This window comes from Gorilla gorilla, chromosome 1 (assembly GCF_029281585.2).
Source record: "Gorilla gorilla gorilla isolate KB3781 chromosome 1, NHGRI_mGorGor1-v2.1_pri, whole genome shotgun sequence".
NCBI classification, from domain to species: Eukaryota; Metazoa; Chordata; class Mammalia; order Primates; family Hominidae; genus Gorilla; species Gorilla gorilla.
Window position 1 is genome coordinate 139,664,404 of NC_073224.2, and position 17,732 is coordinate 139,682,135.

Here is a 17,732-nt window from a genome sequence, read left to right on the forward strand (position 1 = left end):
TTCCAACTCATCCCTCAGGTCCTACTGCAACATAACTTTCTTGAGGTAAGTACCCTTCTTTGTGTTTCCTTAACACTCTCTATTTTCCCCATCACATACACTAAAAAGATTATCTTTGGTGCATCTGTATTTACACAGCAGTGTTAAATTTGGGCTGCCCTCTGCCCCGCCTCCGTCCCCCAGTCTCTTTTCACTCCCCGCTGGGTCCCAGATCCTAGGGTTTAGCTCAGGCTCCGCCCTACTCCCTGGTTGGCTGTTGGGTGGGAGGCTCGTTTCTTCCCTCCCTATTGGTCGCCCAGAGGGAGGCGCGTTTCCCATCTCCTGATAGGCCGCGCCGCGGAGAGTCTCTCCAGACTGCGGCACTGTTGTCATTTCCGGGGTAAGATGGCTGCAGTCCGTATGCTGAGAACCTGGAGCAGGAATGCGGGGAAGCTGGTAAGCACGTTTGGGCAGATCTGAGGCCGGGAAGGAGTGATTTGTCCGGAATCATCCAGGAGTGGTGTTTTACTTTCTCCTCCGGTGCCAGGCGTCCAGGGCACGCGTGATGGAGAGGTGGAGGGATGCATGCAAAATAAAGGGCAGAGAACGGAGCTAGTCGACCAGTCTGGAGTGGAAACCCACTCCCTCCCCTTACCTGGAAGCGCTTCTGCAGCGACTCAGCCGTCCTCCTGCTCCATCTGTACCCCGAGGCCCAGCTAGCGTTTCATTGAGCGCCTTTCAGGTGCCAGGCATTGTGATAGGCGCTATGGATCCAGAGATATATTCGTTTAGCATTTATTGCGTACCCACAGTATGCCAAACACTGGTAACACGACCCTTACCCTCAAGGAATCTACAGTGTGTAGAGGAAGAGGCCGTTCAAGTTATAGAATATCAGCAGGGGTCCCTGCTTCCGAAGAACTGAGCAGCTCGGCGTCACTCTTTTGGCTTGTACTTCTATGTCCGCACCACATATCATTCCTACCCTTTTGTCACCAAGGCTGTGACCCACCACCATCTCCCCTGCACTTCCTTCTCTTTCTCCCAGTCTTAGCACCAAGCACTGACACATACCGGTAATGATACTTGTTACACCCTATTTGCTTAGTGTTTCTTCTTCCTGCCTCTTCTCCCTTTCCCTAGATGCTCCTGCCTTGGTGACCCCGATCTTACAAAAACTTTCAAGAGCCTGCTATGTACCAGGTACTGTGTTAGGCACTGGAGATACAAATATGAAATAGACATCATATCTTCCTTCTCAAGAGATTACAACCTTGTGGTGGAGGACAAAGGAGAGGGAGACAGATAGAAATTACAACCCAGCATGAGAGGTACTGTGATGGGACAAGTGCCTAGAACTACAGGAACACACAGGAGTGGACACCTATGGTGGACTTGGGGGTCAGAGGAGTTCCCAGAGGATACTGTATGACTTGAGATTTAAGAAGGATAAGAGATAACCAGGAGAAGAGAGCTCTTCTCAGCAACACTTACACATATTGGTCTCTCTTCTTTCTAGGGCTTTCCATTCTTGTTTTCTGTGACACCAGTTTCCCAATATTATTCTTTCTTCATCTTTGGCCACTTCATCCCAATACCCTCTTTCCCTTCCCGCCTTTTAAATATTGCTTTTTCTAAAGGGCTCTGACTTTGGCCCTCTGCACTTTTCCCACTTTCTGGGTTATCCCATCCACTCTTTGTATTTAGTTACCATCTATGCTGATGAGTCCTAAAGTTCCCCAGTCTTCCAACCAGGTCTACTCCAAACCCATATATCCTACTGTCCTGGAAATCTCCAGTTTCATATGTATATGATGTTTTCCAGCTGCAATTAAAAACCCAACCAATAAATAGGAAATTAAGTATCCATGCATACAGAGCATCCCCAATTAGATGTCAGCTCGCATTAAGTGGCTTATGATTATCAATGTCGTCATTTCCCTAGTAGTTCATTTGTCCTTTTCCTACTGTTTACAAGAGGGCTGCTACGACTTCTTATTTATGTTGAAGGCAGGAAGGTGGAAGAGGAGGAGGTTCCAGTCTCACTGGCCAGAACTGTGTTACATGGCCCCTGCTAGCACAAGGGAGCTTAGAAAAACTTGTCTTTTTTTTTTTTTTTAAATGGAGTCTCTCTCTGTCACCCAGGCTGGAGTACAGTGGTGCGATCTTGGCTCACTGCAGCCTCTGCCTCCCAGGTTCAAGCGATTCTTCTGCCTCAGCCTCCCAAATCTCTGGGACTACAGGCACACGCCACCATGCCCAGCTAATTTTTGTATTTTTAGTAGAGACGGGGTTTCACCATGATGGCCAGGCTGGTCTCAAACTCCTGACCTCAAGTGATCCACCCGCCTTGGCCTCCCAAAGTGCTGGGATTACAGGGTGAGCCACCATGCCCAGCAGAAAAGCTTGTCTTTAGTCTTCTCACAGTGTCTGCCATAAAGCTTCAAAGCAGGTCAGACTCTCCAGCCTCTAGAACTCAACCCTCAAACCAGTTTCTCTTAATTTTTTTTTTTTTTTTTTTTTTTTGAGAAGAGTCTTGATCTGTCGCCTAGGCTGGAGTGCAGTGGTGCAATCTCGGCTTACTGCAACCTCCACCTCCTGGGTTCAAGTGATTTTCCTGCCTCAGCCTCCCAAGTAGCTGGCACTACAGGCGCGAACCACCATGCCTGGCTAATTTTTGTATTTTTAGTAGAGACGGGGTTTTGCCATGTTGGCCAGGCTGGTCTTGAATTCCTGATCTCAGGTGATCCTCCTGCCTTGGCCTCCCAAAGTGCTGGGATTACAGGTGTAAGCCACTGCCCTTGGCCCAGTTCTCTTGATTTGAGCCTGTAATTCTCTCTGAAGAAATCTAGTCATGATTTTTCCACCCTGCCCTCAACTGGAGGTGTCTTGGCCCTTCTTAACTGGATTATATGCCTCCAGTGGTCTTGTAGTTTTTCCAACCCATTCTCCATAGTGTAGCCAGAGTGATCTTATAAAGTAAGAGACATTTGATAATGTCATTTTCTTGCTTAAAACTGCCTTCAGCAAAATGTCCAAAATTCAAATGACTATGAGGCAATTTATGATCTGGACCTTTCCAGTCTCTTAGACCTCATTCCTTACCAAAACCTACCCATCCCAACCCCAACTCTGACACTTCCCCACCCTTATTGCACACTAAACTACACTAGAAGTCTGTTGAACAACTTGAGTTAATTGCACACACACTGTGCTTTCTCTCTCAACTCCAGACCTTTGCACATGTATTTCCTCTGCTTTAAAGACTCTTGCCTTACTCCACTGTGGCCTTATCTGCAACATACCTCATCCCCTGGGTTACACCTACTCATCCGTCAAGTCTTACTTCAACATAACTTTCTCCAGCTAGGTTCCCTTAACACACTCTATTTCCTTCATTATAGCACGTGTTATAATCACCGGTTTACTTGTCTTTACCTTTCACTGTACTGTGCATTCTATAAGGGAAGAAATTGCATCTGTTTTGTTCTCTGTATAATCCCAAGTGCCTGGCACATTGTAGGTGCGCATAAATATTTTTTAAATGACTCAGTAAAAAAAAAGTCAGGTTTGTAAACTCTTGTAAAAAGTTGTAAGCAAAAACAGTTCTTACCCCCGTAGTAAATTATTAAAATAGCCTTATAATGTTGTGTTTTACATTTCCCTAGGACATAATGCATTTGACTCTTGATTAATCATGCCATTTGGAATTTTTCTGTTGTGTCTGTCTTCCTGTAGTAAAGTGTAAGCAATTTGAATTCAGGAACTATATATTGCATCTTATTTAGCTTTGCATTTCCAAGTCCAGTACAATGTCTGACTTTAGGAGTGCTCAACAGCTGCCTATTGAATTATTATTAAATATTTCCTTAATACAGTACTTTGGTGAACAGTTTCATTTCCCTTTATGTTCTTCTGTCCTGGTTGTGATATTGAATTATTGATTTTTTATTTTTATTTTTTTTGAGACGGAGTCTCACTCTGTCACCAGGCTGGAGTGCAGTGGTGCAATCTCAGCTCACTGCAACCTCCGCCTCCTGGGTTCAAGCGATTCTCCTGCCTCAGCCTCCCAAGTAACTGGGCAGGCACACGCCACCATGCCCAGCTAATTTTTGTATTTTTAATAGAGACGGGGTTTCACTGTGTTGGCCAGGATGGTCTTGATCTCTTGACCTCGTGATCCGCCTGCCTCAGTCTCCCAAAGTGCTGGGATTACAGGTGTGAGCCACTGCACCTGGCCTAATTTTTTATTTTATTTATTATTATTTTTGAGACAGGTTCTTGCTCTGTTGCCCAGGCTGGAGTGTGGTGGCATGATCTTGGCTCACTGCAGTCTTGACCTCCTGGGCTCAAGTGGTCCTCCTTCCTCAGCCTCCCAAGTAGCTGGGACTACAGGCATTCACCACCACAGCCAGCTAATTATTTTGATTTTTAGTAGACAAAGTCTCACTGCGTTGCCCAGTATGGTCTTGAACTCCTGGGCTCCAGTGATCCTTCTGCTTTGGACTCCCAAAATGTTGGGATTATGGGCATGAGTCACTGCACCTGGCTGAATTATTTTTAAAATCAAGGAAAGACCTATTTTAGTCAAATAATTGCATTAAGACTTAGACTACACGTATAGTTGTTCAACCAGGATGTATTTGAGAATGAAAATGGTGTTACTAATAATTGCCTTGAATCACTAGGGGTGAATTGGGTATCACCTCAGGCAAATTGGTACAGATGGTCCCCATAGAATTAGGTGTCTTTAGTATTGTTCATAGATGAATTTAGAATTGCTTCAAATATAAAATATATAAAACTGATAATTCCATAAGCATGCCTTTTTAAAATTGGAGGTTTAAAGCCTTATGCTTAATTTACTAGTCTAGCTGGGTGTGGTGGCTCACACATGTAATCCTAGCATTCTGGGAGACTGAGACAGGAGGATTGCTTCAGCCCAGGGGTTTAAGACCATCCTGGGCAAAAAAGTGAGACCCTGTCTTTATTTTATTATTATTATTATTATTATTATTATTATTATTATTATTTGAGATGGGATTACAGGCGTGAGCCACTGCACCCAGCCGACCCTGTCTTTGAAGAAAATTAAAAAATATAATTTACTAGTCTAATAGTCTGTTTCTAAAAAAAAATTTGGAATTCTAGCTTGAAAAATTATTTCTTCTCCTCTTTCCTGTTGCCTGTTAATCCATCTATTCAGCAACTTCACAGTGTTTTTAGCCTTCTCCTCATAGCCATTCAATTACTATTATATTAATCATATACTGCCTATGGTACTTTTGTTGCTTTTTTTCTTTTTCTACTATTAATTACCTCAGTCAGGAGCCTGTTGCTTTGTGTCTCAAATACTATACAGTACTCTCCCCTTCTTATCTGTGGTCTCAGTTACCCATGATCTACTGTAGTCTGAAAATAGGTGAGCACAGTACAGTAAGATATTTTGAGAGAGAGACCACATTCACAAAACCTTTATTACAGTATATTATTATAATTTTTCTATTTTATTATTAGTTGTTATTACTGTCTTACTGTGTCTGATTTATAAATTAAACTTTATCATAGGTATGTATGTATAGGAAAAACATGGTATATGTAGAATATGTAGGATTCAGTACTGTCCATGGTTTTAGGCACCCACCGGGGTGTCTTGAACGTGTCCACTGCACATAAGGAGATAAGAGAGGAATACGGTAATAGTTCTTTTTTTAAAAAAAATCCGTTTTTGATAATTTTGGTATGTAATAGTTTCTTGACTTCTCCCTTTCTCTCCAGATTTTATCTGTTATAATCTATTCAATAAACCACTACTAATTTCCTAATCCTTTTTCTTCAATAACCCATAATGTATGAGTTCAAACTCCTTATACTGACATTATAGTCATCAACCATTTCCTCCTTGAGCTGTTTCCATTGCTCTCTTTTATACCTTTAGTCAAGCCAAATCAAGCTGCTCAATGTTCCAGCAGATATGCTAAGTCAATTTCTGCTGTAGTTTATTTATGCTGTTTCCTCTGCCTTTAAAGTGCTCTTCTGCTCTTTTATTATGTATGCTTATTATGCACAGTGCAGCTTAAATCTTCCTCCAAGAAGCCTTCCCAGGTCACACTAACGTGAAAAAAAACCCACCAGACCCCTCTACTTAAACTCCTTTTTTTTTTTTGAGATAGAATTTTGCTCTTGTTGCCTAGGCTGGAGTGCAATGAGATTACAGGCATGAACCACTGTGCCCGGCCTGCTTAAACTCCTTTATCACTTACTGCCTATGCCTCTTTTTTTTTTTTTTCGTAAACCTATGGACTATATTGAAGAAGCCTATGCCTCTTATTGCAAAAAGTTAGAGCATGCATGTCCATGCTTGAGTGTGTTTGTATGTGTGTTTATTTTCTCACATACGTTGTAAACTCTTTGAAATTAGGGATTATTTCTCCTATTTCTAGGGTCTTTGACATCAAATTTACTTAGCTTCAGAGCTCGATTGTTCCACTTATTCGCTGTGTGACCTTGGACAAATTACTTCACCTTTCCCACCAGTTTCCCGTGTGTTGAAGAGGGCTAACGTGTATGTTCCACAGGGAAATTGTAAATATAAAGATGATGTCTGGGCCGGGCACCATGGCTCATGCCTGTAATCCTAGTACTTTGAGAGGCCAAGGTGGGCGGATTGCCTGAGCTGAGGAGTTTGAGAGCACCCTGGGCAACATAATGAAACCCCGTCTCTACTAAAATACAAAAAAAAAAAAAGTTTAGCTGGACATGATGGCACATGCCTGTAGTCCCAGCTACTTGGGAGGCTGAGGCACGAGAATCGCATGAACCTGGGAGGCGGAGGTTGCAGTAAGCTGAGATCATGCCACTGCACTCCAGCCTGGGTGACAGAGTGAAACTCCATCTCAAAAAAAAAAAGAAAAAAAGACGATGTCTAAAAAGACTATTTTTCTTTTTTTCTTTCTTTTTTTTTTTTTTGGAGACAAGGTCTCTCTGTCACCTAGGCTGAAGTGCAGTGGTGTGATCTTGGCTCATTGCAACCTCTGCCTCCCAGGTTCAAGTGATTCTTGTGCCTCAGCCTCCCAAGTAGCTGGGACTACGTGTGCCACCATGTCCAGCTAATTTTTGTATTTTTAGTAGAGAGGGGGTCTCGTCATGTTGGCCAGGCTGGTCTCAAACTCTTGACCTCAAGCAATCCACTCACCTCAGCCTCCCAAAGTGATGGGATTACAGGCCAGAGCCACCATGCCTGGCCTGTCTGAAAAGAAAGTACTCAGCACATGGGTGGCACTCAATAAATGTTAAGCTTGATGGTTTATGCTGCCCCGACCCATGAATAGTTCAATAGGAGTTGTGTTGTTGTTGAAGGTAAGACCTTCTAGTAGTTTAATTTTCTTTCAAATGTTTTACAAATATGAACAATTTTATTTAAGGTGAATCTATATACTTCAAAACTTTCCTTTATTGTCCCTAAGTTTTATGTCTATGAAACAGAGGTTGATTCACTCCTTTGATTTTATTGTTGACCAAGAGTCAGGATTATGGGAGCTGAAGGAGAAAGCAAGGACAAACAAAATGGAAATGTTTGGGAAAGGGAATTATTTTATTGTCTTCTGGTTTTAAGTTATCAATTTTAATTATTTTAGTTAGGCTTTATATTTCCTGAATATTAATGTTAATAAGAATAAAATGTTGATATTATAAAGACTAGTTGATTTAGGGTGATCTCTAAAGTTAAGATGAATGATTTAAGATTATTTATGTTTTAGGAAAGGGATCTTCAGTTTTTCTTTGCCTTCGGAAATCAGTAATAGCTTGAAATTTAAAGTAAAAAAATAAGAATTTAAATGTATTGTTCTTGTCAGTAAACCAAACTTTTACTTTTATATTTGCTATCAGAAAAAAACAAAAATTCTAGCTCATAAATATGTATTAAAACATGACTGTACTATATGATGTTTATTATAACATAGCCTTTAAAAGTTAAGAGCTAATCACCACTAATGTACATGATTTTTTTTTAAAGTAAAAGTGACTCTGTTACATACATGAAAAAGTTTCACTTATCTGTATTCTTATACTAAGAAGGTTAGAAATTTCTGCAGAGAAGTAAGCTCAGGGCTTTAAAATTAAATAAGTAAATACATTTCTGTAGTTTATGTTTACAGTATGATGTAGTTAAGTATTAATAACATTGAAATTTTTTTTTTTTTTGAGATGGAGTCTTGCCGTGTCGCCAGGCTGGAGTGCAGTGGCTCGATCTTGGCTCACTGCAACCTCTGCCTCCTGCATTCAAGCGATTCTCCTGCCTCAGCCTCCCAAGTAGCTGGGACTACAGGCGCATGCCACCATGCCCAGCTAATTCTTTTGTATTGTTAGTAGAGACAGGGTTTCACCATATCGGCCAGGCTGGTCTCTTTAACTCCTGACCTCGTGATCTGCCCGCCTTGGCCTCCCAAAGTGCTGGGATTACAGGCGTGAGCCACCGCACCTGGCCTAATGGCATTGAAATATTAACTTTCCAAATAAGATATCATGGCCTGGCATGGTGGCTCGCACCTGTAATTCTAGCACTTTGGGAGGCTGAGGTGGGAGGATTGCTTGAGCTCAGGACTTCAAGTCTAGCCTGGGCAACATACTGAGACCTTGTCTCTACAAATAATAAACAAAATTAATTGGGTGGGGTGGCATGCGCCTGTGGTCCCAGATACTTGGAAGGCTGAGGCAGGAGGATCCCTTGAGCCTAGAAGGTCAAGGCTTCAGTGAACTGTGATCGCACCACTGCACTCCAGCTTGGGCAACAGAGTGAGACCCTGTCTCAAATACACACACACACACACACACACACACACACACACACACACACACACACACAATACCTTTCAGACACTTAAGTTTTGATATATAGAGTTGAATACATTTGGGCCTACTTATTTCTATAAGAGATTTTAAAATAATATTATAGTAAGGTACTATGTAAAATAGTTAATTCTAAAGAGTCATCTATAAGTTACTATAAGTAAACTTTGGGGTATCATACTATACAAGTTTTTCATTGTTTTTAGATGCTAACTATTTAGAATTCTTTAGTAGTTTTAGTTCAGGAAGTCCAATGACTTAAGCATACCTATAAGCTGATGTATTTATACAGAATACACTGTTAAAATGTCTTTACTTTCAGAAGGAATTTTGGGTAAGGATCATAAATGTAACAAATCTAAATCTAAGGATATAATATTTCTATTGTGACAATGGTTCTACTTTCAGAATGGAATTGAAATTCAATTTATACTTAGAGATAAGCCGGTATGGTTGTTTATAAATGCTTTTACTTTTTGTTTTCTCATCTGTAGATTTGTGTTCGCTATTTTCAAACATGTGGTAATGTTCATGTTTTGAAGCCAAATTATGTGTGTTTCTTTGGTTATCCTTCATTCAAGTATAGTCATCCACATCACTTCCTGAAAACAACTGCTGGTAAGTATGATTTCAAAATAACGTGTATAAAATAATGTTTTGTACCTCATTCAGTAATATTTTTTAGTAGTTGATTTAGACTTTTTAAACAAAAAAAAGTCGACTCTGTATTTCTAGCTGGGCCCTTCCCATCTCCCCACATTTTTCCAGTTCTCACTTTCTTTTTTCTCATCCCTCTCTTTTACATACTTTCCTTAACACTGGCACCCCTTTTTAAAAAAAATTTTTTTTTAGAGACAGGATCTCACTCTGTTGCCCAGATTGGAATGCAGTGGTGTAATCACAGCTCACTATAACCTGAACTCCTGGGCTCAAGTGATCCTCCTGCCTCAGCTTCTCAAAGAGCTGGGATTACAGGCATTAACTTATCTCGCCCAGCACTTGTGTCTTTATAATATTGGGAATGGGTTGTGTTCGGCCATTTATTTATCATCTGGCTCATCTAAGTGCAATAGTCAGCATTGATATGACTTTCTCAGTCAAGGTAAATTGTTGACTTAATAGAGGTGTCTTTGTGTTAACATACACATTGTGGTATTGTTTGTTGAAAGAAGCACTTAATCTGTCAAGTGAACATGGTGTGATGAAACCAGCCTGATTTGGTACTAAATAGAAAGTTCCCTGACTTTCACCATTTACTTACTTTTTCCCCAGCTTTTTCTACCCTCTGTAAAGAACTTGAAGGATTAAGTATTAGATTTGGCAAGGGCACAAGAACTGTTTTTTTTCCTGATGTTCTATTTAGAACCCTGATAAAGAACCCTAGACTTTTGTTACACTATTAAGTTTTTGACAGATACATGGGAGCTTAGTTTGTGCTGGGAATGAAAAATGGGGGAATTCCAGGCAGACCCCAAGTCAGCCTTTTCATGTTTTTTTTTTTTTTTTTTTTTTTTTTTGAGCTCTGTTGCTCAGGCTGGAGTGCAGTGGCACAATCATAGCTCACTGTAACCTCAAACTCATGGGCTCAAATGATCCTCCTGCCTCAACCTCCTGAGTAGCTGGGACTACAGGTGTACATCACTACACCTGGCTAATTTATTTATTTATCAGGGTGTTGTCACAGTGCCCAGGCTGGTCTGAAACTCCTGGATTCAAGAGATCCTCCTGCCTCTGCCTCCCGAAGGGCTGGGATTACAGGCATGAGCCCTGCACCGGCCTTCCATGCCTTTTCTTTTGCTTTCTTTTTTTTTTTTTTTTTTTTTTTTTTTGAGACAGGGTCTCACCTCTCAAAGTGATGGGATTACAGGTGTGAGCCACTGTTCCCAGCCATCTTCCATGTTTTTTCTATGTCATCCTCCACTATAGCCTAAGATATGTAAACTTTACCTTCACTACTTTTACAAAAATTTCCATTTTTTTAAAGTTGATCTTTTTTTGTTACTTCCCAGAGAAAATAGAGGTCATTCAAGTAAATACTTCAACTTCGTGGTCCAGTCTGTAAACACTTAGGAACTTTGGGTTGCTGGATATACCAGTTCCAGGCTACTTGGATTCCTGGTCTACAAATTACTAGCAGTGTAACTTTAAGCAAGTTTCACCATCTGGGAAATGGGAGTAATCATAGTATTTAGCTAATTGTATTCTTGTGAGAATTCATTCATTCAATAATTAATATTTATTGATCACCTGTGTTCCAAGGCACTGCTCTAGGTGCTTGGGATATATCAGTACACAAAGCAAAGATCCTTATACTTGGGTGGATTAAATAAATTAGAATATATAAAGTACTTACATACTCTAATACTGCTTAGATATACTAATACTGCTTACATATACTAATACTGCTTTCTCTGGATACTTATTAAGGTTTCTCTTCTTCTGCTTCTCTTTTAAACTTCAGTTTTTCATAGGATCCCATCCTTTGCCCTCTCTTCTTGTACTACATCTACACACATGCCTTCAACTCTCACCTCATTGAACACTTCTGAATCTGTAGCTGTAGCTCACATCTCTCACCAACTCCATTCCAATGTCCCCAAAACTCAGTCTTCTACAAATCTCTTTTCCTTCTGATATTTCCTAACTCAGTAAGTCATTAAGCTAGACTAGCCTAGCTTAACCATTGATATGAGACCCTGCCTCTACAAAAAATTTTAAAAAGTCAGCTGAGCATGGTGGTCCACACCTGTAGTCCCAGCTACTCAGGAGTCTGAGGTAGGAGGATCACCTGAGCCCCAGAGTTTGAGGCTGCAGTGAGCTGTGATCATGCCACTGCCCTCCAGCCTGGGCAACAGAGTTAGACCGTGTCTAAGAAGAAAAGAAAAGAAGAGAAGAGAAGAGAAGAAGGAGGAGGAGACGGAGAAGGAAGGAAGGGAAGGGGAGGGGAAATAAAAGAAAAAAGAAGAAGAGAAGGAGGAGGAGGAAGAGGAGGAAGGGACGGGACTGGAAGGGACGTGATGAGACAGGACGGGAAGGGAAGGGATGGGGAGGGGGGGGAGGGGAGGGAAGCTAGAAACCTAGAGCCATCAGGAGGGAGGGGAGAATCAAGGAAAGGAAGGGAGGAAAGGAAGTGAGGGAAGGAAGGGAGGAAAGGAAGCGAGGGAGGAAGGAGGGAAGGAAGGAAGGAGGGAAGGAAGGAAGCGAGGGAGGAAGGAGGGAAAGAAGGAAGGAGGGAAGGAAGGAAGGAAACCTAGAGTCATCTTGAGGGAGGGAGGGAGGAAGGAAAGCTAGAAACCTGGAGTCATCCTGACTCTAGTCTCACATCAAATTGATTGTCAAAACCTATTAATTTTACATCTTACATTTTTCTTAAATCTGCCTTCTTTTCAAACGGCTTTGAAAAGTATATGAATATATAAATCACATACTTCTGTACTGGGCAGAGTGGCTCACACCTGTAATCCCAGCACTTTGGGAAGCTGAGGCAGGAGGCTTGCTTGAGGCCAGGAGTTCAAGACCAGCCTGGGCCACAAAAAAGTGAGACCTCACCTCTACAAAAAATTTTTTTAAATTACTTGGGTGTGGTGGTATGGACTTGTAGTCAGCTGCTAGTCCTAGCTGAGGTGGGAGAATCACTTGAGCCTAGGAACTTGAAGTTATCATGAGCTGATTGTGCCACTGCACTCCAGCCTGGGCAACAGAGTGAGAACCTGTCTCTAAAAAAATAATAAATTAATAAATTCTGTACTTCTGCTTCTTACCTGAAGTAGCCTCCTGCTTCCCCTGCCTTGTTTTGCCTCTCCCACCCACTCCCCGACCCCATCTACCACACTCCTGCCAGAGAAATTTTTTCCTAAACTTATAGACCTAAAGTTGCAGATCTGATATTATAAATAGGATTCCATATCAGTTAATTACTGCTGAATAACAAACAATCCCACAACTTAGTGGCTTAAAGCAACAAGGACTGATCATTTCTCAGGATTCTGCAGGTTGGCTGGGTGATTTCCTTGCTGGTTACGCCCAGGCTCCCTACTATGGCTGTATTCAGCTAGAGGATCATATGGGCTGGAAAGTCCAAGATGGTCTCACTCATGTGTCTGACAATTCATGCTGGGTTTCCGATGGGGCACCTCATTTCTCCTTTTCCTGATGTCTCATCCTCCAGTAGACTAGATCAACTTCCTTGCATGAGGATTTTAGGGCAGCATTCCAAAAGGGAGAAGGGAGAAGCTGTGCAGACTTTTGAGGCCTAGCCTCATGAAACTGCACACTTCACTTCTGTTATATTCTATTTGTCAAAGCAAGTCACAGCCCAGCACAGATTTAAGAACTGGTGAAATAGACTCGGCCTCCTGATGGGAACAGCTGCAAAGAATTTATGACCATGTTAATTTACCACTGGGTCCTGATCACCTTTAGGATGAAGTTCAAATATTTTAGCATGGTGCACAAAGTCTTTTAAATCTGGGCTGATTTCTTGCCACATACCGCATCTTCGGCTATAGAGAACTGTTTGTTCTTTAACCTTGCCATGAACCATCACATTTTCATGCTCTTGTTGTTCCTTGCATATTGCTTTGTATGGAAGTGCCATAGTATATTTTCTTGTTTTTGTGTTACTTAGATTGATTTCCAGTTCTTCATTATGACCCTATAGTAACCATTTTTTAGCAAGTGGAATTACTTATGGAATCAAGAATGTTGATTTAAAAAAATGTTTTTAAATGCTTTTGATTGTTAATGCTAAACCATTCAGAAAGTTGCCAGGTTATACTCCAATCAGCAAGCTGTGAGAGGACCCAACTTGCTAGAGAGGAAGTAAGAGGTACCTAATACCTCCATAACCAAAATGTATTTTGTATTTTTTATTACTAATTTAACTCCTCATATTTAAGAAAATTTTACAACCCTAATTAATTTGTTATATGTTTTATAAGCAAATATGGTTAACAGCAGTCTAAAGATACAGGAGCATTCCTGAATAGGTTCAGAGCCATTTGTTAACCTGGAAAAGTGGGAGGGTCCATACGTGCTTTCAAATGATCAGAAATACTTTTCTCTTTTGAGAATAATTACCATACAGTATCACTGGCATCTAAGTATTACAAAGAGGGTATAGAAGCTGGGTGTGGTGGGTGGTCCCAGCTTCCTCAGGAGATGGAGGGAGGAGGATTGCTTGAGCCCAGGAGTTTGAGGCTGTAGTATGCATTTATGCACCTGTGAATGTCTACTGTATTCCAGCCTGGGGAACATAGTGAGACTCTGTCTCCAAAAAAAAGAGGGATGGGTAGAAATTTGAAAAGGGGTAGAAAATGGAAAGAGGAAAGAGACGACTTAGGGATAAGGTGGCAGAACGTAAGTTTGGACAAACAAGTTTCCATCAAGTTTGCTAGGTGTAGAACTGCCTGATTTTTAGCCATTAAGAATGAGAAAGAATAGTTATATAAATTCAAAAGAAATCTGTTCATGTTATTATAGTTTCATAACTTAAAACAAGGATATCTAGCTGGGTCTCTCTTTGTATATCTTTGTTCTATTTTCTATTCATTACATTGTTTCAAAATTTAATTAATTTGTTAGTAGGGCCTTTTATAGCCTTATAACAGACCATTTTGGAAGTTAGAAAATGTAAGTTCTGTGGCAGTGCCAGTAAGTCTGTGTTGTAAAATAATTTATTTAAATCTCTAATGGTTATGAGTAATGGTTATGCTCTTAAAAATTATAAAATGCTGTTTTTCTGTCTGTAAGATGGAAGAATTTCTGCCTCTGCCTGAGAACATTCTCTAATTTTAGATGTGAAAGTATATATTAGTAATATGTTACATACTTAATGAGGTCGTTTCTCATTTGTCTTTGAAGCTCTCCGTGGACAGGTTGTTCAGTTCAAGCTCTCAGACATTGGAGAAGGGATTAGAGAAGTAACTGTTAAAGAATGGTAAGTGAATCTGAAAAAAGCTCTTAAGTAAATTTAAAAATAATTTGAGTAAAAATAACTTTTTATTTTTATTTATTTAATGGATAGTGGGAATCCATTTAAATTGAGAAACGTCTTTATAAACACATAATGCATTTTTAAAAGCAATAAGGTAGAATTACCTTGTGTTGATGATATAGTGGTGAAGGAATTTGTCATACATCAAGGTACTTTATTCAGTGTGATTTAAAACTGTCAGGTAGTCTAAGCTCTCTTCACTGTTATGAAAATGACTTTAGTAAGAATGTAAGTACGTTTGACTTACCATTACCTGATACAGTTTACTTGTATGTTTAGAAGAGATGAAAATATTTTACCAAAAGTCATGAATCAAAAAATAAATTTTGAAACATTAAAAAATTGTCCAAAAAAGGGCCTGAAACAGACAAAAGCCTTTCATCCTCTATCCCATTTTTTTCTTTCACCTTCTGGAAAAATAGAAACACCTCTGGGTACCGAACTCAGTTTTAGAGGTTTTTAGAAGTGGCAGTTAAGATGAGTAAATAGATTACTTCCCACCTTAGATTTATACCATTAAAGATCCTTTTAAGAATCTGGTTCAACCACCTGAACATTCTTTTCTTGTACTTATTATTATTGCTTTGTAAATTAGAAGAGAACTGTAATAACATAAACATACCTTATGGTTATGTCTCTGGTGGCACTGTGGGATTATGGAAAGAGCAATGGACTTCAAATCAGAAGAGTCTGACCTGGAAACTTATTAGCTGTCCTACCTGTGACTCACTTGGTCTCTTAATGTGTCACATGAGGATAATAGTACTTGCTCTGCCAACCTCTGGAGTGTTGAAAGGATCAAAATAATGTCATGTATAAGAAATGCATTTGATAATACCTTCTTTTCAAGACCAAGACAGTAGTAAAAAATCTTTAAAGATTTTTGACTTTTTTTTTTTTGGTAGAGATGAGGTCTTACTATGTTGACCATACTGGTCTTGAACTCTTGGCCTCAAGTGATCTTCCCACCTGGGCCTTCCGAAGTGTTGGGATTACAGGCATGAGCCACTGCACCCAGCTTTTTTTGATTGTTTTAAAAAACCATTTGTTAATTTCTACCTCTTATTCTCTAGACCCATATGCTTAGTATAGGGCTTACGGCTCTTGGAAGGGGAAATCATTTTATTCCTAATAAAATTCTAAAAGCTCTTTTAATGAGAAACTAATCATTTGATTAGTTTTTCAGAAGTTCTTTAAGAAATATTAAGAGCTTTCTTGAATTCTGGTTTTTTTCCTAACTTCATATTGTAAAAAGTAAAGTAGAGGTTCCTCTTCAAAGACTTTCTTCCTCATTTAATTAGGAATAAATAGTAACTTCTCTTAGAAGCAAAATTTATTCAAAGACCTGTGCTAACATTCTTAAATATCTGCTAGCCGTGATAAAGAAATCAATGTACTTTATGTTCTTAGCTCCTACAATTTAGCCTAAAAATTTGCCCTGGCATGCTTATACTGGTCCAAGCAAGCATTAGGTCATAGGCTGTTCCTCTTCCTTATCTGAAGGTGTTTTTACCTTTCTCAGCATTCCACAAGTTACTTCCTCCTTCCTTTGTTCTCCTCTACCTTTGCCTCTTTTAAAAAGTGCTAAGTTGCTAGCCAATCAGGACAAATACAGAATGTGAGGTCCCATTCCAGCCAATGGAAATTGGACACAGCAGTAGGTTGGATGCGTCAGGTTATAAATGACCCTGTCTCCTTTGTTCCGTGTACTCTTGTGGCAAAACTGCTGGTGAGTGTACTTTTTCTGCAGGAAGTAAAAATGGCCTTGCTGAGTAAATTAAATTTATGTTCAACTGCTATTTCTTTACGCACTGAGGAACAAGCATTTCAAACAATATCCATAAATAACTTAAGGAAAAAATATGTATTGTGTTGCACTTGGTAAAATGCTAAAGGGCAGAATTCTGTTCTATAAAATGAAGCCTGAGAATAGAAATTTGAATATGTAAGGAAGCATAATTTAACAGAAGGTAGTGTGGTTTTGGGTAAGGGTAAATAAAACCTCATTCTTAGAATTTGTGGGTGCATATGTATGGAAAAAGAAAAAAAATACTTAAATTTCACAAATCCTTTGACAAACTTCTAAAACAAGTTTAGATGTTATGTGTGCTTTTGTCTTAAAGTCTATTTTGTCTGATAGTATAGCCACTCTAGCTTGCTTGCTTTCTTTTTTTTTCCTTTTTTTGAGGGACAGGGTCTTGCTTTGTAGCCCAGGCTGGTCTCAAACTCCTGAGATTACAGGCGAGCCATCACACCTGGCCTTGTGTGACATATCTTTTTCAATCCTTTTACTTTTTACCATTTGTGTTGTTGAATTTAAATTATATTTCTCAGCATATAGTTGGAACATTTTTTTAGAATCTGTTCTGCCAATCTTTGCCTTTTTATTGGAGTATGTAAACTTTTTACTGTATATTTTAAAGTTATTTTCTTTGTGGTTGCCCTGAGGATTACAATTAACATGTTAATTTAAAACACTATAATTTGGATTAGTAGAAACTTAATATCAATAGAATACAAAGACTTTGCTCCAATATAGCTCTATTGTCTCTTCCTTCCTTTTGCTATTTCTGTCATATGTATTCCTGTTTTTCTTTTTTAGAATTATCATTCCATTAGCCTGGCATGGTGGCACAGGCCTGTAGTGTCAGCTACTTGGGAGGCTGAGGTGAGAGGATGGCTTGAGCCCAGGATGCAGAGGTTGCAGTGAGCCAAGATTGCACCACTGCACTCCAGTCTGGGCAACCAGAGCAAGACCCTGTCTCAAAAAACAAAACAAAACAAATAATTATCATTCCACATTGAAAGTATTCCATTTTTAAACATCATAAAGCACATCAACACAGTTTTATAAGTATTGCCTTAATGTGGTTGTCTTGTAAATCAGATAGGATTTTTTTTAAAGTTA

At 39.8% G+C, this 17,732-nt stretch overlaps 1 protein-coding gene across 8 annotated transcripts in view; it reads left to right on the top strand.

Moving 5' to 3' along the window:
- The first annotated feature begins 304 nt into the window (after nucleotides 1-304).
- The window catches only part of DBT (dihydrolipoamide branched chain transacylase E2), a 69,220-nt gene continuing 51,792 nt past the window's right edge, over nucleotides 305-17,732 (top strand). For 3 of the 8 annotated variants that reach the window (XM_063696647.1, XM_055352903.2, XM_063696653.1), the window contains exons 1-3: nucleotides 306-435; nucleotides 9,324-9,447; nucleotides 14,692-14,767. In XM_063696647.1, coding sequence (XP_063552717.1) covers nucleotides 385-435; nucleotides 9,324-9,447; nucleotides 14,692-14,767 — 251 coding nt within the window. In that variant the 5' untranslated portion in view covers nucleotides 306-384. Of the gene's footprint in view, nucleotides 436-1,122; nucleotides 1,183-9,323; nucleotides 9,448-14,691; nucleotides 14,768-17,732 lie in introns of those variants that run through there. The other 5 variants (XM_055352904.2, XM_063696634.1, XM_063696632.1 and 2 more) reach the window with 3 other exon arrangements.